A 23805-nucleotide genomic window follows, 5' to 3' on the forward strand; every position below is an offset into this window, starting at 1 on the left:
TCGTCTAAGAAAAAAAAGAGCCCGATTTCTTAGAAATAATTTTTTAACTGTTTTTATTCTCGCATTAAATTATCAATTATGTATCTATTCCTCGCTATTTTCCGTAACATATTGAACGCTGAATCCAGTTCCTCTTCCTAGTTTAAGTAAAAGTGTTCTCTTGACTTTTAGAAACTTATCTAACCGCTTGTTGTCAACATTAAACGCTATTTGTCATAAATAATGAGTTTTAAAGGAGCTTTTTTGTAATACATGTGCCGTTACACGTACAATAATAACTATCAAAAAAAGATGAATATTTAAAGAAATTGTATGTCAAAGTATCAGGAAATAGATACTATACTGTTTATAATTTTATCTATTTTAATACCTGTACAAGTTAAGTTTACTGTTTACTATATACTAAAAGATTCCTTGAAAAAATCCTGGGTATTGTACAAGCAATACTAAGCAATCCACACATAATACATAATATACAGGGTTCGACAATAGTGCGTCGGGCATCTGTGGCTCCTGTAATAAACTACTTAGAAATTTGGTATAAATGCAAACCTAAATAGGTAGTATTAGGATGTATTTCAGGAAAATACTTTAACTTCTACAAAGTGGCTCAAAAATGGATAGGGATGATTTTTTTAATGGAATACCCTGTATATTATTTTATTTTTGTCTTTTTTTGTCCTTTCTGATCACTTTACATAATCTTAAGATATGATTAAATATGTTTTGATAGTTTCAGAGATATTAATAGATAAATAAATAAAATGTGTTTTCAGCCATTTAAAAAAAATATTAGAAATGTCCTGAAATGAAAACTATACTAAATAATTACTACATTCTGTATTTAATTTGCTATAAATATCATAATCTTAAACCATACAGGGTGTTCAAAACTCTATGCGAAACTTTCTAAAATATATCATAATTTTTCCCCTTTTTTTTTTTAAATGGAACACCTTAATAATATTTCTTTGTTAGATGGACAATTAACAAAGGAATATTTTTTGTGTTTTAAGTATTTCAAAATTTTTAGCGGTTTCGCAAATATTCGTTTTTTTATTAGATGGCTCTTTCAATGGTAAAATACTAGACAAAAATCACTAGGTATGTGGCTTTATTAAAAATACTGTTGAAAAACCCATAATGTAATTTAATACTACGAATATTCGCAAAACCGTTAAAAATTTTGAATTACCTAGATTAAATAAAAAAAAAGTTTTTTTAATTCTCCATTTAACAAAGGAATCATATACAGAGTGTTCCATTTAAAATAGCGAAAAATACTATTTAATATTTTAGAAAGTTTGACATATAATTTTGAACACCCTGTATGGTTTAAGATTACGATATATATAGAAAAGTAAGTACCATCTTAAGTAAATAACTAGTATAATTTTCATTACAGGACATTTCTTGTATTTTTAATATTTTTTTTTTAAAAAAGGCGGATTTTTTTTTATTTATTAATACCTACTTCTGAAACTATCATAAAATATATAATAATATCTTAGGATTATGTTAAGTGATCAGAAAGGGAGCCAAGAATGCAATAATACATAGGGTGTTCCATTTAAAAAAAAATCATCCCGATCCACTCACACTTTTTGACCCACCCTGTAGAGATTAAATTATTTTCTTAAAATACATCCTAATACATACTTTAGCCAAAAAAATCCTTTATGGGTATTTCGTCACTGCACTACAAGAAAAATCTACAAAATAAAATAGTTACTTTTTGTAAACACTTCTGCGTTAAACCTAAACGGACGCTGCTTGTCAGAAGTTGTGTTTACAGTAATAAAAATTTGCCTAACAAAGAAAAAAATGCTTAACGTTTCGGAAAGTTTTCTCTTTCCGTCGTCGGAAGCAAAAAAAAATATAAAAAAAATAAAACAAATTATAATGAAAGAAGCGATAGCCTCTAAAAGAAAAATAAAAAAGGCTTTTTTAATTCAATCTAATAAAAATAAATGTATTGCTCATGCATCTGTAGATGTTAGTAATGTATGGCAATCGCTTCTTTGATTTTAAAGAACATAACATAAATAAACATAACATACCCCGTAAAATTTAAAATAATCATACAGAAAGTTTGGGCTTTGGTTTTACCTTATTAAGTAATTGTTATCAGGTAGTAATTGTTAATTTTGAAGTTTAACTTAATATAATGTCACATTTAACAGAACGTCAACGATTTCTTGTAGACGTATCTGTTTTAAAAAGAAAGTGTTCTCGAATAGTTCAATTTAAATATTTTAAATAGTTTTTCTTTTTTCTTGATTCTTTATATTTTTTTTGCTTCCGACGACGGAAAGAGAAAACTTTCCGAAACGTTAAGCATTTTTTTCTTTGTTAGGTAAATTTTTATTACTGTAAACACAACTTCTGACAAGCAGCGTCGGTTTAGGTTTAACGCCAGAAGTGTTTACAAAAAATAACTATTTTGTTTTGCAGATTTTTCTTGCAGTGCAGTGGCGAAATACCCATAAAGGATTTTTTTGGATAGATGAATCCGCCACATAGGTATAGACATTTTTTACATACTTAGGTTTGCACTTAAACAAAATTCCTAAGTTTTTTTTTTATTTTAGGAACTACAGATGCCCGACGCACTATTGCCGAATCCTTGTTGAGAAAAAAGTTACTACTATTATTTTATTATTACACCTACTACTTACTACTATTACTATTAAATTATTATTATTACTTTAAACTCTCTAAAATTATTTAATTTTTTCCAGTCAGTTTACTTTTTATATCTATTGAATAGACTGAAATCTTAACAATTAGAAAATATTTTTCACTTTTCAGTTTGTTTGCCATAAAAGTTTGTTTTTAGAGATTTAAATTATTATTTATTCAACTTCAAGTTATTACTTTGTTAATAAAACTATAAGACCGTATTTTTTCCATAACAGATATGTTACTACAGTATAAAAATAAATTACGTGTAGTAGATTCCACAGTAACTTGAAACTAATTTAATAAATAGCTCTTAAAGTTGTTACGGTTATATATTTTAAAAGGGAATTAATTTTCTTATATTTATTTTAATTGATATATCTTGACAAAATGGTGAATGTGGTGATTTATTATTTTGTTTATAACCTTGAAGATGGCACGTTAATAAAATATAACAATACATTTCTTAATACATATTAATTATTTATTTATTTTCTATTTACAAGTAAAGTAAATGTGCATTAACTTTAAATCATAATTTAACTTCATATTGTTGTATTTTTAGCCAAATGTAATATTTTGTAAATAATATCTTTGACTCGATCTTGAGGTATTATTCTTCAGGTTATGGAAGGGTAAATGCATCGTGTAAAGGCTTCTTATTTATCTAAAATAACGTTAATTAAAGTAATATTAATAATAACCACTTTATATACTTACTTTTGGTATTTGTTTACTTCTGTTCAAGTGGAAATATTCATTGCATTTTGTTAGTTGTTTGGTTGCTACAAAGGGAAACCATATTATATTAATTATATTATACGAAACGATGTACATACCTTTTTTAATAACAATAATACCTTCAATAATTATTATTAATAAATAATCTGATTGTGATTTTTGTTTAGATTAATTAATTTGTGGTTAGGGTAGAAACGTCAAATCATCAACGGGTCTAACGGTGTTGCCAGCTTCTTGAAGTTTTCTTAAATCATATTTCACCTCATTCATATTTAGTCTCTAAATAAATAATTTTAGCATTTAACTTATTTTAATACTTTTATTTATTAATGATCTTAAACTCTTATCAATTGTATCTAGTTGTAATTGCATTTAACTTATATTATTGTTTGATTTATTATTAAGTTTCTTTTATTATCGGATTACTCCTGGCAACATTGGTACTTAAACTGGTTGCGGATGTACCTAGGGATTTTATAGCTAAATTTATATCAGGAAGGGGTATCGATATTAAAATTCCAAGCGCCCACCTGTCTGGTGATTTCCTTTCTTTTCTTTTCGGCACGCTGGCAGTGAAGTCACGTTTTGAGTTGGAAAAATCCTTTCATTTGATTTTGGGAAAGGTTAATAATTCTCTACGTTTAATTGATATTATATATATCATACAGCTACGGCTGGATTGAGACAGAAACTAATAGCGTTGCATCTTTGTATTATTTCCAAGGAAATCGCCCACAGTTTGGGTACGTTAATTTTGGTTTTTTATTAATTATCACGTGGGACAAATTTTATTGGGTTAATTTTAAATTAGGCACCTTGGTTTGGTTTTCTTTTACGCACCAACTTGATTCCACGAGGGTTTTCACGACTGGCTAGCGAGGTTCCTGTTCAAACCTTAGACGTTCCAAACCAACAGATAATCTAAGGGGAAGCCACGTGGTTGGGCCTTCTGGTTGTGCAGCAGATCCTGGCGTAGGGGATTTTTGGGACCCTTACGAATAAAAGCTAAGTACCAAACTCTTTATTAGCTCCCTCCCTCTCGTTCCTGCGTACTTAATAAATATTGTACCTATTTTTTTTGTTGCTTCTGATTAGTTTTAGTAAAGACCATATATTTAGTAATTTAAGTATCATTTATATCGTGGGTACCCCGTTTTCATATATATTAAATTTTAGTAGACTAGGTAATTTTGTAGTCTAGGGTTACACTAACTGGTCATCTAACAGGGTAACCAGTATTACCAATTATTGCAAATATTTAATTTATAATATAGTCATTTTGATTTCTCTATATTATTGTAATAATTATTTAAACCATTTTAAATTGTATTGTTTCAAATGATGAGCTACCCTACATCTGAATAAACGTCTGTCTTGTTAATCTGTGTTTTATTGTGTAATTACATTGAACTAAAATTTGGTGTTTTATATAGGTACAATTTTGAACCCACCTCCCAAACGGGAAGGTAGCAAATGGCGCCCGAACAGTTGTAAGAGTCCGCAGGAGAGAGCAAAGCATTTCATCAGTTTCCATCATCGTCAGGATCACCAAGAAGTCCCTACTCATCAATTTAACAGTCAACAGTCTACGCTGGATGTGCCAAGTCCAACCTAACTCGAGAGTAATTGGATAAAATTGGTAGATATATTTATTGTAAACTGTGTATTTTTTCCCGCATTTTTTTTGGTACTTTGCACTCTATTTTTCTGAGATTATAAGAGGGTATTTAAAAAAAAATATATTATATTTGCTGGTTAGTTTGCTCAATTGGTTTATTTAGCTTTCTCTTTAAATTTAAAGTTTGAAATTTTTAATAGTAAGTTAATTGATAATTTATTCTGAATTTATTTGAATTTTTTTTTAATCTTTATATAAGTCCTATTTTCTATTTCTATTTCGTATCATAATACTTATCAAAATGATGAAAATTGAACCTGATAGGCTCGTAAAGGAAGAGCTTGAGTATGAAATTAAGATTAGAGGAATTTTACCAACTGGAAATGTCAAAGAGTTAACAAGGACACTTCGTGATTTGCTAACTTTAGAGAACGAGGGTCATTCATTTAGTATGAAAGTTGAGTTTGATGCTGAGAGTGAAATTAAAATTTGCCAGGAAAAATTAATAGATCTTGAATCTCTGATTAAAGCTCCACTATCGGAGGCCATTATTAGAAAATTAAAATCAAAATTAGGGCATTTAGTAGGTCGTTGTGAGAGAATTACTTCCAATGATAAAGAAATAATAGAAATAAAAGCAAAACTCTTAACTGATATTTTTAAGTATGTATCACTTTTTCGAAAGTTGTGTGAGGAACATAAGGGATCGTCAGAACCTTTAGATATCCAATTTCAGCAAAGTTTAATAACTTCAACTCCCAATAGGTCTAGTTCAAATGCAACTGAAAATCAAAGTGCAACTGGGCTGCCAGTATTAATGAATAATTTAAGTCTTAACAAAAGGGTTAATTTTTCTTCGTGGGGTTTAACTTTTAGTGGGGATTCAGATACAATGGGATTAAATGCATTTTTAGAAAGAATTGAAGAACTGTGTGAAGCTCATAATGTGTCACATGATGATTTATTCAGGGGTGCTATTGAAATTTTTGAGGGAAAGGCTCTTATTTTCTACAGGGCATTAAAAGGGAAAGTTAATGATTGGAAAACTTTATGTGAACATTTCAGGGAAGAATTTTTGCCTAGGGATTATACTGAAAGGTTATGGGAGCAAATCAAATCAAGAACTCAAGGGGAAAAAGAATCCATTACAATTTATGTAGCATACATGACTAATTTATTTAACAGATGCTCTGCATCAATAAACGAAGCTATGAAACTAAAAATTTTGAGAAAAAATATTTTACCATTTTATCAAACGCAGCTAGGGTTAGTGGACATATCTACAGTGGATGAACTTATTAAGCTTTGTAAACGAATTGAGGATAGTAGAGTGAATGTTTTGAATTTTGTACCGCCAACAGTAGATAAGCACTCAGTTGAACCAGATTTGCTATATAAGGCTAATGCGATTGAAAAACAAAGTAGGAAAAGGTTAGATAGTTTGGAAGCAGAGAAACAAGTCAGTTTTAATTTACAACCAAGTAATAAACAAATTTCAAATAATAAAAGTAGAAACTATAGTTCAGATAGAGAAAGTACAGATAGAAATGCTCACTTAGGTAGAAATAGAGAAATTAGTAACGATAGGTTAAATCGGGGTAGCGTTAGGGAACAAGACAGACGAACTGGGACAGTAAATAAATGGAGAGATGGGTCATATGATAGAGCTAGATTTTATAGGAATAGGAGTAACGATCGTTCGAGTAGTGTTGAAAGTTATAATGGGGACAGATTTTATCAAGACAGAAGTAGGGAACGTCATAATACCCCAGAAAGGTATTATAATAAAAATAGGTTAAGTAGAAATAATGATTATTTTGCTGGGAATCAGCCTAGGGAAAATAGTTTTAATAGGGGCAGGTCGTCCTGTAGGGATAGATCTGATTTAGGTAGTTATAGGGAACATAGAAATAGTAGGTATGATAGTTATAATAGGGATTTGGATAATAACACTAGAGGGAACGTCGTTAAGTGTTATAGATGTAATGGGGATAATCATTTAGCAAGACATTGTAAAGCGCAGGTCAGAAAGTGTTTTTCTTGTGGGTTATTAGGTTATACAAAAGTTAGTTGTCCAAAATGTAATAAACAGGGAAACGGTTCGAGGAGTTAAGTGTAAACCGAGCTTCAACTTCGACGGTTTTATCGGTTGATAATTTTGGCTTAGATTCTAGTATTGATAATTTTTGTTCTAAGGATGAACTGTTTAACTTTAACACATATAGTAAACCAATTTTAGACTACATGTTAACTCAGGCCGGAGATGGTGAATGTCCATATGTTTCAGTTAGGTTATATGATTGGGAAGTAAAAGGGTTGCTTGATTCTGGGGCGAATAGAATATTTGTCAATGAGCACACTATGAATGTGATGTTAAGTTTAGGGGTAAAACTACAAAATGTTTCTGACATGACTTGTACTGTCGCAAATGGCTCTGAACTCGAGTGTCTAGGATTTATGTCAGTGCCAATTAAGCTTAAAAACAAAATAGTCGTTTTCCAAGTATATATTTTAAACAATCTTAGGCATAGGTTAGTGCTAGGAACCGAATTTTGGATTAAAATGGGGATTGTACCAGATTTGAGAAGGGGTGAATGGCATTTTGGGGAACAAGATCATAAAGATATCTTAGTCACAAATTCTATTTCAACGTCAGATGATTTATCTTTAGCACAACGAGAAAAGTTAAATATTATTGTAGAAAAGTATTTTGATTCAATAAAACATATTAAGTTAGGGTGTACATCGTTAGTGGAACATGAAATTATTGTAACTCAAAATTCTCCAATTAAACAGAAAAATTACAGAGTAAGTCAGGCAATCCAAAACAAAATTGACTTAGAAATAACAAAAATGTTAGAGCTAGGCGTAATTGAGAAAAGCACAAGTTCTTATAGTTCTCCAATAGTAATGATTCCGAAAAAAGACAACACATATAGGTTCTGCGTTGATTTTAGGAAAATTAATTCAATTTCTGAAAAGTGGGCATACCCATTACCAAATTTAAGTACTATTTTAGATCGTTTAGGAAATGCAAAGTATTTAACAACATTAGATATTCAAAGCGCATATTGGCAAATAAAAATGAGTGAAAATAGTAAAAAGTATACTAGCTTTGCAATACCAGGAAGAGGTCTTTTTCATTTTAATAGAATGCCATTTGGCTTAACTAATGCGCCCGCTACTTTTCAGGCATTGGTTGATAAACTTTTCGGTCCGGAATTAGAGCCATATTGTTTTAAATATTTGGATGATATAGTAATTGTAACGCCTGATATTGAAACTCATTTTTCGGTATTAGAAGAAGTATTTAAGCGTCTTAAAGAGTCAGGGTTAACTTTAAATAAAGATAAATGTCAGTTTTGTCGGAGTGAATTAAAATTTTTAGGTTACATAATCAATAGACAGGGATTGCAGGTAGATCCAAGTAAAGTTAGTGCAGTTGTAGACATGCCAAAACCAAAGTCAACTAAAGAAGTTCGTAGAATTTTAGGTATGATATCTTGGTATAGACGGTTTGTACCACATTTCTCAAGTTTAGTATCGCCTTTAACTGATTTAACCAGAAAAAACGCAAAATTTGTTTGGTCTGCCCAGTGTGAAGAAGCTTTTCAACAAATTAAAAATTGTCTAGTCAGTGCTCCAATTTTATCTTGTCCAAACTTTAATGAGGAATTTATTGTTGAATGTGATGCTAGTTCATATGGGTTAGGGGCAGTCGTTTTGCAAAGGTATGATGGTCAAGAACACGTAATTTGCTATATGTCTCGTACATTAACCAGATGTGAACGTAAGTACACAGTCACAGAATTAGAATGTTTAAGTGTTATTTGGGCCGTAGAACGAGCCAGATGTTATTTAGAAGGGACTCATTTCACAGTTGTAACTGACCATCATAGCTTGTTATGGCTCCATAATTTAAAGAACCCTCAAGGTAGATTAGGTAGGTGGGCATTGCGCTTACAAGCTTACGATTTTAATATCATTCATAGACCTGGTAAAGAACACAAAGTACCAGATTGCTTAAGTCGACAATTAAAACTCGATATGTTAAATATAAAACTAGACACGGGTAAAACAGACAATTGGATTGAAAAAATGAAAAAAAATATTAATAATAATCCGTTACAATATCCAAATTGGCGTATTTCGGGAAATGGCGACTTGTATAAACATGTAGGTAAACATAGGGATCATGTCAATGACGCATCCTGGAAAAAAGTAGTACCAAAATCTGAAAGAAAACTTTTATTAGCTAAGTATCATGATAATCCTTTAAATGGTGGACATTTAGGTATTTTTAAAACTTATCATAAAATTAGTGAACATTATTTTTGGCCTGGTATGAAGTCTGAAGTTTGTAAATATGTAAATAAGTGTAAAGTGTGTGGTGAGCAAAAGCCTGAACAAAGAATGAAAGCTGGAATGATGGGTGAAAAACCTGTAGTTAAGCGGTGTTGGCAATACGTGGCAACAGATTTAGTAGGTCCATTACCTCGTAGTAGTAAAGGTCACCAATATATTTTAGTTTACTCAGATTATTTTAGTAAATTCTCATTATTTTTTCCATTACGTAAAGCTACTGCTTCCAAAGTATCTGAACTTATAGAACAATCATTTCTCTTATTTGGTGTGCCAGAATTTTTAAAAGCTGATAACGGAGTACAATATAAAAGTAAAGAATTTAGTGCATTATTAAATAAATACAGTGTAAAATTTTTAGCCAATCCTCTTTATCATCCAGAACCAAATTTTACAGAAAGGGTTAATAGGGTAATAAAAACAATGATCTCTTGCTATGTTAAGGAAAATCATAAAAAATGGGACCAATATTTGCTTGAATTATCTTGTGCATATCGAACAGCAAAAAGTGAAGTTACGGGTAATACGCCTTATTTCGTGAATTTTGGTTGTGAAATGATGGTGGATGGCAAAGATTATAAAAGAGAGCGTGAAAGGGATGAGTGTAAAAGTGATAGTGAGAATGTGAAGACAGAGGGAAGGTCAGTAGTGTTAGAGAGGTTGCGTAAATTGGTAACAGAAAAATTACAAAGTGTCCATGAGAAAACTAAACATCAATATAATCTTAGACATAGACCAGTAACATTTAATGTTGGTGATTTTGTGTGGAAAAAAGAATACAATCTTTCGGATGCGGCTAGAGGTTACACTGCTAAATTAGGCAAAAAATACACAGGTCCTTATAAAATCAAAAACAAATTAGGTATAAACGTATATGAGCTAATGGATGAACATGGCACATCGAAGGGTAACTGGCATGTAAAGGATCTGAAACCGTATAAGGGGGAGGCCGAGCCACAGTAGCATTTTTGTTGTTTTCTCTTTTCGCTAATTTGCTTATTACTTTGAAAGGTAGTTTTTGTGTCTTATGGAGTGTCGGTATTCTTATTAAAAATATTCTATTCTTGTTAAAGATATTCTAAAAAAAAAATATTCTATTTTTTTTTCCGTAGGTAAGGGGGGTATGTTACGGTTATATATTTTAAAGGGGAATTAATTTTCTTATATTTATTTTAATTGATATATCTTGACAAAATGGTGAATGTGGTGATTTATTATTTTGTTTATAACCTTGAAGATGGCACGTTAATAAAATATAACAATACATTTCTTAATACATATTAATTATTTATTTATTTTCTATTTACAAGTAAAGTAAATGTGCATTAACTTTAAATCATAATTTAACTTCATATTGTTGTATTTTTAGCCAAATGTAATATTTTGTAAATAATATCTTTGACTCGATCTTGAGGTATTATTCTTCAGGTTATGGAAGGGTAAATGCATCGTGTAAAGACTTCTTATTTATCTAAAATAACGTTAATTAAAGTAATATTAATAATAACCACTTTATATACTTACTTTGGTATTTGTTTACTTCTGTTCAAGTGGAAATATTCATTGCATTTTGTTAGTTGTTTGGTTGCTACAAAGGGAAACCATATTATATTAATTATATTATACGAAACGATGTACATACCTTTTAATAACAATAATACCTTCAATAATTATTATTAATAAATAATCTGATTGTGATTTTGTTTAGATTAATTAATTTGTGGTTAGGGTAGAAACGTCAAATCATCAACGGGTCTAACGGTGTTGCCAGCTTCTTGAAGTTTTCTTTAAATCATATTTCACCTCATTCATATTTAGTCTCTAAATAAATAATTTTAGCATTTAACTTATTTTAATACTTTTATTTATTAATGATCTTAAACTCTTATCAATTGTATCTAGTTGTAATTGCATTTAACTTATATTATTGTTTGATTTATTATTAAGTTTCTTTTATTATCGGATTACTCCTGGCAACATTGGTACTTAACTGGTTGCGGATGTACCTAGGGATTTTATAGCTAAATTTATATCAGGAAGGGGTATCGATATTAAAATTCCAAGCGCCCACCTGTCTGGTGATTTCCTTTCTTTTCTTTTCGGCACGCTGGCAGTGAAGTCACGTTTTGAGTTGGAAAAATCCTTTCATTTGATTTTGGGAAAGGTTAATAATTCTCTACGTTTAATTGATATTATATATATCATACAGCTACGGCTGGATTGAGACGAAACTAATAGCGTTGCATCTTTTGTATTATTTCCAAGGAAATCGCCCACAGTTTGGGTACGTTAATTTTGGTTTATTAATTATCACGTGGGACAAATTTTTATTGGGTTAATTTTAAATTAGGCACCTTGGTTTGGTTTTTCTTTTTACGCACCAACTTGATTCCACGAGGGTTTTCACGACTGGCTAGCGAGGTTCCTGTTCAAACCTTAGACGTTCCAAACCAACAGATAATCTAAGGGGAAGCCACGTGGTTGGGCCTTCTGGTTGTGCGGCAGATCCTGGCGTAGGGGATTTTTTGGGACCCTTACGAATAAAAGCTAAGTACCAAACTCTTTATTAGCTCCCTCTCGTTCCCTGCGTACTTAATAAATATTGTACCTATTTTTTTTGTTGCTTCTGATTAGTTTTAGTAAAAGACCATATATTTAGTAATTTAAGTATCATTTATATCGTGGGTACCCCGTTTTCATATATATTAAATTTTAGTAGACTAGGTAATTTTGTAGTCTAGGTTACACTAACTGGTCATCTAACGGGTAACCAGTATTACCAATTATTGCAAATATTTAATTTATAATATAGTCATTTTGATTTCTCTATATTATTGTAATAATTATTTAAACCATTTTAAATTGTATTGTTTCAAATGATGAGCTACCCTACATCTGAATAAACGTCTGTCTTGTTAATCTGTGTTTTATTGTGTAATTACATTGAACTAAAATTTGGTGTTTTATATAGGTACAATTTTGAACCCACCTCCCAAACGGGAAGGTAGCAAAGTGTCATAATATCTGCTATTTAATTAATTAAAAGTGGTTGAACTGGATAGTTACCAGTCGTTCTAATAGTTTTGTGCAATACTTAATGAGTTTTAAAAGATGTGCTAGAAAAATAAATAATGTATATGTTTTTCTTTATTTCTATCATGTTCCTAAAAAGTTAAACATTTTTTTGACGATTAGGCAATTTTGTTTTACTAAGAAAAAGCCAAAGATAAGTCGGTTTGGCTCTGGATTCTACATAGTGGTGTTTACAAGTAGCGGAAAAACAGACTTCTTTCAAGTAATAAAGATATGATGTCATTACAAAAATATCTAAAGATTCTTTATGTGTGTTATAAATGAATCAAGTACATCTTTGATCATTTTCCTTCTTCAGACGGTTGCCTGAACGTTTTGAAATACAGTTAATAGTTAATTTAATGGGTTTTATGCAATGGTCTATAATAATTACTGAAGAAATTGTACCTTGATATTAAGTTACACATAACAACCGATAATTATTTATTTACAACGACGAGTTATAGATTAGTAGTTAACAAATGCCATCGAGGTTTATTCTGCATCTGTTAAAAGCAAAATTCGCTGCACATATAAACGAAAATAAAATAAAAACGTTTTTACCCCGACCCGGTCTCGAACTCTGACTCCTCGCTTGATAGGCGGAACCTCTAAGCAAAGATAATTCTACTACGATTCTACTATTCTGTTAACTATAATATTCTTTGCTCTAAGCGCTGCGCTATGAAGACTTGTTCGATTTATATTCAAGACTAGAATTTAACGGACTAAGTAAAAAAAGATATAGGATCTTTGGACAATTTTTGGACAAAGCTTTTTAAAAAAAAATTTTACGAATAATTTGATACCACACACTTGGTATATCGAGTCAAATTTTCGTTACGAACCGCCAGTTATTTCAAATAAACCATATGCGAAAATGTCAAAAAAGTTGACATATGATATATCATTCTATTCAGAGTGTTATTTTCTATCGAATAAAGTAAAAAAATACCTATGGTGCTATTTAAAAATAAAAAGTTGTAGTCATTTCCGGTGAAACAGGAAGTGACCAAAAACAATTGAATACGTCAATCAATCCTAATTTAATTTATGTCAAATACTAACATACCAAATCTCGTTTTTTTTAACTGAACAAATAAAAAAGTTATAGGGGTGAGCCACTTTTGAGACGCACCCGGTATAGTAATTTATCTACAACCACATCATTAATAAAAAGTAGGCACAACATTCAACATTGGATTAAGTAAACGAAAAAAAGTGGCAAATTCTGTAATTTTTCTAGTTGTAGTATGCAAACCTTCAGAACACATACATATAGGGAAATTAAAATAACTTTCGTTGTACATCATAATACGAGCACCAGTAAACTCCATAAAACGACGTATGGTGTCATTGATGACGTGCAACAAAAGTTGGGAAATTAAAATAACTTTCGTTGCACATCATAATACGACCACCAGCAAACTCCATAAGACGACGCATGGTGTCATTGATGACGTGCAACGAAAGTTGTTCCAATTTCCCTACATAAGTAACTTTGAGAATTTTGAATTTTTTCTGCATTCCATAGAATTTCTGTAACAAAGAAACCAGAATCTTGCTAAGAAATGATAATAACGAGGATTATTTTAACATTGGTACCCCACTAGAACTTAAGGAAACTGCAGAAAGAGCAGAAACAAGAAAAATGAGAGAAGATACGAATGAGGAAATGAAAGAGAAAAATGGAAGAGGGAAGTAGGTATAAGATTGATAATATGATACTGACATTTTTCAAAAGTAGGTAATTTTAATTTTACATGTAATGTGCTTGCGAACAAAAACATTTTTATGTTAAATTGACACACCCAACCCGTACAAATATTCATAATTTAAATATTTGCGTTAAATTGTTGAAATTAATTTAACTCAGGCATTTATTTAATTTAATTTGAGCGATAATATTCGATCGTGGCCCAGAATTTATCAACCTTTTTTAGAGAACGCGCGCGTGCACTGTAAACCTTGAAAAACTGGAATTGTCTCTGTGTGCCACAATGAAAATTCAGATTGTCTTTCGTTCTTCGACTTCTTCTTTGACGTACGAACCAGCTCGAGCGGAACATGGTTATGTAATAAGCGTGCATGCACTTTTCTGTAAAATACGTGCTGTCGTTTGCATTATAGGCTATAAATAGAAGCGATACATTATAGAGTGACATTTTGAAGTGGCAATATTCATTTACTGTTAGCTATAATGTAATGTTTAACCGAGGGTCAAAGGTTGTGGCTGACCATCAGTCAGTGGCATGTGTTTTTGCTGCTGATTCGAGAATACTGGGTTCGATCATCAGTTGGTACGGTTGTTTTATTTATTTAAATATAATATTTATTCATCTCTAAAATACAGGGCGGCCGGTGCTTCTCAAACGACTTGACCGACGCGGAGGTTCCAAGGAGAACGGTTGTTTATATCGAACGAATATAAGAAATTTTTGGAGCATATGTATATAGGTCAATTGAAAGCGTTTTATAAAAATACTAGCGTGTACCCGCGACTTCGTTCGCGTCGAATTCATTATTTGTAATGGTGAATTCAGAATTCCCTGGACTGCCCGGCGAACCAATGAATCCATAATCCAAGAACTGCACATCACACAACGCCTCTCAACTTCTATACAGTCACGTATACTTAAATATTTCGGTCACGTTATGAGGAGGGATACTGACTGTATGGAAAAACTCATTATACAGGGCAAGGTTCCGGGAAGAAGACCAATGGGCCGCTCCCCTCCCGATGGATAGACCAGCTATCAAAGATCACCCACAAGCCACTGCACACGCTTGTACAAGAAGCACAAGACAGGGAATTATGCATGGAGACAAACCTCACACATCACCTGACCACTACATTCCTCTTGTAGTAAATAGTAGGGATAATAGTAGGAATAAAGACAGAGAGGGAGAGAGAGAGAGAGAGAATGATGATAAAACAAAGCAAGAATTTCCATTAACATACAAACTGCATAAAATTTTCTCACATTTATGTCAGCATGAGAAAAAACAATCGAGAAATCCCTCCTTATCGAACCTCTACACCCCACAGTCAATCCGTTTGCCAAAAATCAGCTTTGAACTTCAATCAGTTTAAGTAGAATCGTGATTACTCAATGGTCATATTTTATGAAACACCCTGTATAAATTTTTTAAAAATCTCTAAAATATGGAACACAACAAAATAAAATATACGTGTTTAAGAGTTTTTCCGAAAAACTCACCGGTTTCTAAATAAAAAATATTCTAATATTTGAGTAAAAGTCAATCCGTTTTCCAAAAATCAGCTTTTTTCGTCTAGCGCTTTAAGCAGGATCGTGATTAATCAATGACCAGATTTTTCGAAACACCCTGTATACATTTTTAAAAAATCTTAAAATATGTAAAAAAAGAAACAAAATAAAATATACGTGTTTAGGTGTTTTTTAAGCATTGTATGTTAAACCAAATTAAAATTTGACCCGAAAAGTTCTATAGGGTTCTAAGCAAGTTACTCCTTTATTTTAAGTGGACCACCCAGTATATTATTCCGATATTCAATGGAGACTTTATATATCTTCAAATTACTATTTAGGTTGCCTACCCCTTAGACAAAAATTTCCCAAGATATTTTAATTTTTATAATTTTGCGTCAGTAGATCTATATTATTTGAAAAAATCTAGGTGGCTGTGATATGCCTTGTGTTAATTTAACAAATATTAAAGGATGTAGAATAAATATATATAAATATGTTAAAATATATTTTAATTATTACAGAATTAAAACTAGATATAAACGTATAATTATGTGACAAAAATTAGCTAGATTAAATCAAATCTCAAAATGCTGCCTTTACTACTCACTGTATAAAATGATTCTCTTTTCAAAAGATCTTTTTATTTTAAAAGGCATACGTGGAGTTCTACTTCGAAAAACAGCTACAATCATTTCTCTCATGTTGTCGACAATAGTTGGTCGAGTTTGGTAAACACTGTCTTTAACATATCCCCATAAAAAAGCCCAGGAGCATTTAGGTATTCTATTAATTGGTAAATGCACACTGCATTCACCAAGTAATATAATCATATCAATTATCCCTGATGTAAAATAAGTTTCCATTTTCCGAAAACTTCTGAGATTTTTTTTCGTTTTAACTGACACAAAATGATAACTAGTTGTTAAAGTTGGAATATTTAGACAGCTATGCTGAAGTAACGCCAGACAATCACATTCACCTAGATTTTCTCAAATAATAAAGATCTACTGACACTAAAAAGTAAAGATTTCAGTTAACGTCTCCTTTTTGCTGCCAGGGCTAATCTGGACGGGGCCTACTTTGTTTACGCGGAATCCGAACCGCGGTCCATATCATGGTCAGTGGCCTACCGACTTAGGAAGTGTCTAAATTAACTCTTACTCACGAGATATCCGATCTCATCCGGCCTCGAACCGGCGTGAATGAGCAGTGTGTATCAATAGGTTTTACACTTTTCCCTTGGACAACAGCACGATACAGAGTTTCGAACCGGTCACCCGTCCATCCACCAGTATCGCCTTACGTCGCTTAACTTCAGTGTTCTAATGGGAACCGGTGTTTCAACGTAGCTATGCCGTTGCCCAACTACTAACACTAAATCATAAAAATGAAAATCTAGGAAAATCTTTGTTTGAGGGGTAGCCAACATCAATAGTATTTTGAGGAGATATGAATTCCTCATTGTATATCGAAATAATATATTGGGTGTTTTATTTAAAATAAAAAAGTAACTTACTTTTAAAGGTGACCAATGTTCAATATTAATTTTGTCTCATCCTGTACAACTTTTAGGGCCAAGTTTTAATTAAATTATTAAAATAATAATTTTATTTTTTTCTATATTTCAAAAATATTATCAAAAAAAACAGTGTTTACAGTGATAAAATTTAAATCGTCCAATAAAAAAATATAACAATATTCTTGACTGACCTGGTGCTAGCAGGCATCGTTAAAATTCAAAACGTCTTCGTATATTGCCATGATTTGCATAATAAATTGGCATTTTGATGCTACGAAAATCCTTTCACATTCGACTATAATATAGAACTTTCACGAAGACGCATCGGAAATGTGTTTTTAAAGGATTACGAAATTTTGATTACTCACGTAAACGAACTGGCTCAAAAAAATTGCTGTTAAAAAAAAGATCTTTGCTGTCAGTATAAAAGTGGAATTGTATCTTATTACATATTTTTTTATACAGAATATGTCAAGGAACAGACTTCAATACCAACATTCTTACTTTTAATACAATACCCTGTATATCAGTCAATTTTTAATATACACACAACCAAACTTATATGGAATCACACTTTATTTCTGATTAAATTTCTGGCAAGGAAATAAATTGGTATACAACTTTAAGAAAAGGGTTTTTGTTGCAAATAGACATGATCATAAAGAATAAACGACTGCTGCGATTTTTTTTTTGAATTTTGTGTTCAGTAGTAAAATCACGATTGTCCGGTAATTTTCATTCGACCCTAAAAAAATAAAAAAATACCTTATGTTGGATGAATAGATGTATAGAGGGGAAGAATTATTGCTCCTCTCATTGAAGAAGTAATATCCCAAAGAGACGTAGCAGAGATAGTAGGCATTACCCAGGGTGTTATATCGAAAATATATGCAAGGTACTTGGACTTGGCATTAGGAACACACAAGAACAGGCCCAGAAAAAGTCGTCAAAGAGTTACAACTGAACAACAAGACCGCCTTGGGTGCCAAATTGCTAGAAGAAATCTCAATGTTTTTCATCCAGATCTACAAAGACAACTTCTGACAGCTACAGGTGTAAACGTTTCAGTTGAAACCATAAGAAAAAGGCTACGTGTTCTAGGGTTTTACAACAGGAGAGTTACAGATCTTACAGTTATCTCGGCAAAATAAAATTGACCGACTAAATTGATCCTTCGACATCAAAACTGGACAACTGAGAATTGGCAAAGTGTTCTTTTTTCAGATGAGAGAAGAATTGGCCTAAGATCAGATGACCATCGAACTCGGGTTTCCAGAGCTCCAGGAAGACGAGCGAGACTCCAGGCTGGCAAATCTGTACCAAGATATAAAGGAGGAACTGTAATGTTCTGGGTAGGTATTATGCTAGAAGGAAAAACTCCATTATTATCACTTCAACAAACTTTAACGGGTCGGAGGTATGGTAATTTAGTGCTAGAACCAATCGTTAGTCTTTGGAGAGCTGCAATTGGGGATAATTTTAACTTCATGCACGACAGTGCATATCTCCATACCAGCAGAGTGACTAGAGAATGTCTTGAAACGGAAGGTGTCATAGTTTTTGACTGGCCTACATGTTCACCAGATCGAGACCCTATCGAACACTTGTGGGATCAGCTCAAAAGATGGGTTAGAGATCGTCGAAACAATCCAGGAAATCTTGCACTTATTGATGCAGCATTAGCAGAATGGGTAAACATACCCCAAGATAACGTTGATAATTTAAAAAAAGCATGCCAGCGCGGATAGAAGCTTGCATAAAGGCTAGAGGTGGCAACAAGGATTGTTAAAATTATCAATTTTCTTTGTGTGATTCAAAATTTAAACCTTAATTTTGTTTCTGAAACCAAAAAATACCATTGTGTTAATTTTGGAAACTGATTAATTTTTTTATTGCTATATGGATTATGTTTCATTAAAAGTCATTGGTAAGGAGTGAGTTTTATTCATAAACACAAAATTTTTATACGTCTCGAAAATTATGAAAAATAATACATATAAGTTCAATATAAGTTTGGTTGTGTGTATTATTCAACTGTTTCGGACATATTAGTTGGCCTTAACAGATTGTTGTTTCACTGCAGGACAGTAGTTGCCAATGTTATAGTCGTTTGAATTTCGTTAACTATATATCGGAAAATTGTTAATTTAACAGAATTGCACAAAATAAAAATAACCATTCAGCAGATTATTTGTTATAGATATAACAAGATACAATTGGAAGCTGTTCGTCTGTATCCTAAAATATCTTGTTCCTGCAATATAAGAACAGATAGTAAAATAAAAAGGCAATTTTGCAAACATGGGCATGTAAGCCAGATAAAAAGAAGCTGCTAATGTGATAAGTAATGATATCTATTAATTTAGAAAAAACTCAAAATTTAAGTGAGGATGCCGTCAATAATCACCACACAGGCTAATAAAACTACTTTTTCAAATTTGTCAAGCTTTCGAGAATTTTATTCCCATTATCAGGACAGTTTGACTGAGTCAATTAGAAAAAACAATATCCTCTACACATAAAGGCCTTAAAACTAGCATCATATGACATTGGAATACTAGGAAATTTCCTTTATAAAATATTAAAATACATATGCCCTATACCGTTTGTTTCAATTTTTATTTCAATTTTTGAGATTAATGAATAAAGACGTTTTATTATTAATATTATTATTATTATATCTAACGACATTACTTTTTTTTAAACAATTTTTTTTAAATTTACTGCTACTTACCTACTATTATTTATATTTATTTAGATAATATTATACTTGAGTTTGATGAAAACCTACATCTTCTATTCATCGATTATTTGAAATAAATACCAAACCAACAAAAGAGATCAAATTATGATCTTTCATCATATCATGGAAGACTATAGAGAAGCCATTTATATTAGCCATTGTTATCTGACACACCCTGTTATAAAAAGTTTTAGTAGAAGAAATGAAATGAGCAACAAGTAATAATACCAATTGGGTTATATTGGTTAAAAAATAAAAACAAAATAAAATTGTTTATTAGCCGACCATGCCAACAGGTATGGTAGGCTATTAAGATCGACAAAAAAATGTTTTTTTAATTTCACTCAGAATGAGTTATTTGGGTCATAAATGGCCTAAATACAAAATATTTTCATGGTGTCTGTCTGTCTGTCCGTCTGTCTGCAACACGATAACTCAAAAACCGCTAAACCGATTTTAACCAAATTTGGCACAAAAATACTGTGGCACCCGAGAATCTGGCTATTAGTTTTTGGTGGGGGTGGGAGGTTGGTAAGGGGCTATGGGAGGGGGTTAAAAAATTTAAAAAATCGTAACTCCAAAATTACAGTAGCTAGCGTAACGCGGTCTTCAATTTAAGATTAGGAATAATATTTGCAACAAAATTTGTAATAACATCAAAATCAGTCAAAGTCGCAGTTTTTGAGATAAAAAAAATAAATATTGTTTAAAAAATTATAACTCAGAAACAAAACAGCTAGCAAAACACGGTTTTCACTTTTATGTACGGAAATATATTTTAAATAAAACTTAAGATAATATCAAAGTGTGTCGAAGCCGTAGTTTTTGAGATAAAGCCAAAAAAAACAAAAAAAAAGAAAATCCGTGTGGAGAACTCCAAACTCCCATCGGATGCGACCCCAGGTGGCGGATAGGGGAAATAACCGCGGACCAAAATTGGAAAAATTCCTTTACTTTGAAACTAAAAGAACGCCTACTAGTGATGGGAATAATCGAATTATTTTCACCATCGAATAATTAGTAATAATTCATCTCGTAATTCATATTTCACAAGCGAATTAATAATTCGAATTATTTAGTAGAATTATAAATTTAACCTAAAAATAAATTCGTCCCAGCTAGTGCTCGTCTAGGGGCTATTTTAAACAAATTCTGAACCATTGCCATACCTATATTCTATCACTGAATAAAGAATAAAAAAAATATTCTTTATTCAATGTATTCTATTAACTGTGCCGAAGCCGTTTAATAAATTAAACCATAATTTAAAGTTTTAAATTTAAAAGTGCCGAGTTTATGATTGTTATTGATATGGCCTTTTATAAACATTTCAATTCCTATTGAAAACTTCCTCTCTAAAATTTCTTCTAAAACGATATAAGTATGTCTTTGTTTACGTGCGGTTCGTATTTCTTTTTATTTTATCAGTGAGATGGAAATGAACTAAATAGTAGTAGTATTCTTTCGTTCTGAACGAAATGAAAATTTTCACTTAAATCGATTTATTCCTACGTGGTATAGGAAATAACAACGATTTCTGGATTTTTCTATATCGGATCGTTCCTTTTTTTGTCGATTCCCTTTATAAATCAGTTTAAGTGAAAATTTTCAGTTCGTTCAGAACGAAAGAATACTACTAAATAGTACTAATAACTAATATTCGTCCATAACAGGTTATGTTTTATGTTCATTTGTAATTCGGTTACTACAGATATAATATAAAATACTACTAATTTTTATGTTGATTATATCGAAAAAGATAATCGAATTAGTTAGTTTTAATTTACTATCGAATTAGTCGTATTATTTAATTCGAATTTTCCCAACACTACTGCCTACCAACTTTTTATTAACATAATTTGGTATGGGCGGCTATACATGCCTCCCGGCGCCAATTTTTTTGTATGAAATAAGACAGCAACTATAGGTATATGTTCATCTTCTATATCTATGGCCTATCATCTACAAAATTGCTATTTTGTGCATTTTAGTTAATTGAGCCATTTTTCTAATATGCAGTTAACCAAATTCAAGTGACTTTAATACGGACAATTACTGTCCTGCAAAAAAAAACAATATTTTACTAAGGCTACTTAATAATTCCAAAAAAATTGGAGAAAAATTATGTGGTATTGTGTTGGAAATAATCGGATAATTTAAATCCTCGGATATTCTAACAGTCCAATGATCATCCGAGGAATTTTGGGAGGAATGACCTAACCTAACTCAACAGGATGTAGTGAAAATCCGAACACGAAGAATCCATAATTGAATAATATACAAGGTAATGTATTGAAACTATGAGAATTAGTATCAATCATTGTTACATGACAAAACATGTATATTATAGATGTTTTTTTTAAAGAAAAATTATTACTTATCACTATAATAATAAATAATACTTATTTTTTATACAAGACGATAAAATGGTATTTTAGACGATATAATGCAATTTTATCGTCGTGTATAAAACAATATTTTTTTCCATAGCGAGTTCCGTTTTAAAAAATATTCAGAAGTTATTATTTCAAGGAATTTATTACGAGTAGAAAAAATATTGTGCTGGGTTGGCGTTGGTTTCTATGTAATTTGACAAATAAATAAAGCTGTCTTTTTAGTTGGAACCAGAAATGGCTCAAAACGAAATAAGTAAATTACCAACAGATATTCAGGCTGAGGCGACAAACGCCATATTTATCCAAACTACTTCCATTTAAATCCCGAATAACATATGAAAAGGAATACAAAAATTTTCAAAAATGGAAGCAATTAAAATTAAAAAACGTGCGAGAAGAAATAAAGTTTTTAACCTATCCTCGCTGTTAAGGTATCATATAATCTACCCTTGCGGTTTAAGTACTATTTTATCTACTATTTTTGATAGGTATAAGGTAATTTTAACAGAAACAATAATTAAAAAATGATAAATAATTTTAGGTAAATTGTTTCTGAATAGACACAAATTATTATAAAAGTAAGAGATACTATAAAGATCATCAAATATTTATACACTTTTTTTAAAAATTAAACAAATTATATCGAATATAGTACCTCCAGAAATCCATCCTTATCTCCTTCAAAAACAATTTCAACGCCCAGCACTAATGTTCAGTTCAGGGTTCAATAAACACGCACTTATACGAAGAAAGTACTATCAATCAAATACAACCACCCACGCGATAGCGTAATATCAGACCCGATTATAATACTACTACGTTCTTCATCGAGCGGTACTACTAACGGTAGGGTACCACTTGCGCGACTTGAATTCGTTTCGGTCGTTAAACGACTGGCCGCATCAGAACCACCCGCCTAAGAAGTCGGATTGGGAACCCCCCCAAGTGTATGGTGCCCGAAGAGAACGATATACCGATCGTGGTACTCCATATAGTACTATATGTGTAAAGAAGAACGTAGTGGGTTGCGAAAATCTCGTTTTTTGATGGTCATCCTACTGGTCTAGATATATGAAAGTGCTAAAAAGTAACAGTATGGCGGTGGGAAAAAGTACAGATGTGTTTTTGATCGAGAACTTGCTACGAGTGTAACGTTCCTAATTGCAATAATAAACTGGTAGTTTTTCGACATCACCTGAAATTTTTTATCTTTTTATGAAAATAAGACAAAAATTCTAGATGGAACGTATAGACGAGAAAATTATAGACGTCCGAGATTTCCGGAAAAATCTGGAATTAGGTAAGTTGTCATGGTTCCCGGAAAATAATTATATCTACTATCCCGGAAAGCACCAATCAAATTATTATAACATCAAATGTTATAAAATTCACAAAGTAAAAAAATACACACTTTTGATTAATAAAAAATGTCTATACCT

The 23805-nt window shown here is 31.4% G+C and overlaps 1 protein-coding gene across 1 annotated transcript in view; it reads right to left on the reverse strand.

Annotated features, from left to right (window-relative positions):
- The window catches only part of LOC115879375 (peroxidase), a 115977-nt gene extending 92657 nt beyond the window's left edge, over positions 1-23320 (reverse strand). Inside the window, exon 1 of the mRNA XM_030896168.1 lies at positions 23022-23320. Within this exon, the coding sequence (XP_030752028.1) occupies positions 23022-23035 (14 nt within the window). The 5' untranslated portion in view covers positions 23036-23320. The remainder of the gene's footprint in view (positions 1-23021) is intronic.
- Positions 23321-23805: the final 485 nt, after the last annotated feature.

Source organism: Sitophilus oryzae, unplaced genomic scaffold (assembly GCF_002938485.1).
Source record: "Sitophilus oryzae breed Bouriz unplaced genomic scaffold, Soryzae_2.0 scaffold_1067_pilon_pilon, whole genome shotgun sequence".
NCBI classification, from domain to species: Eukaryota; Metazoa; Arthropoda; class Insecta; order Coleoptera; family Curculionidae; genus Sitophilus; species Sitophilus oryzae.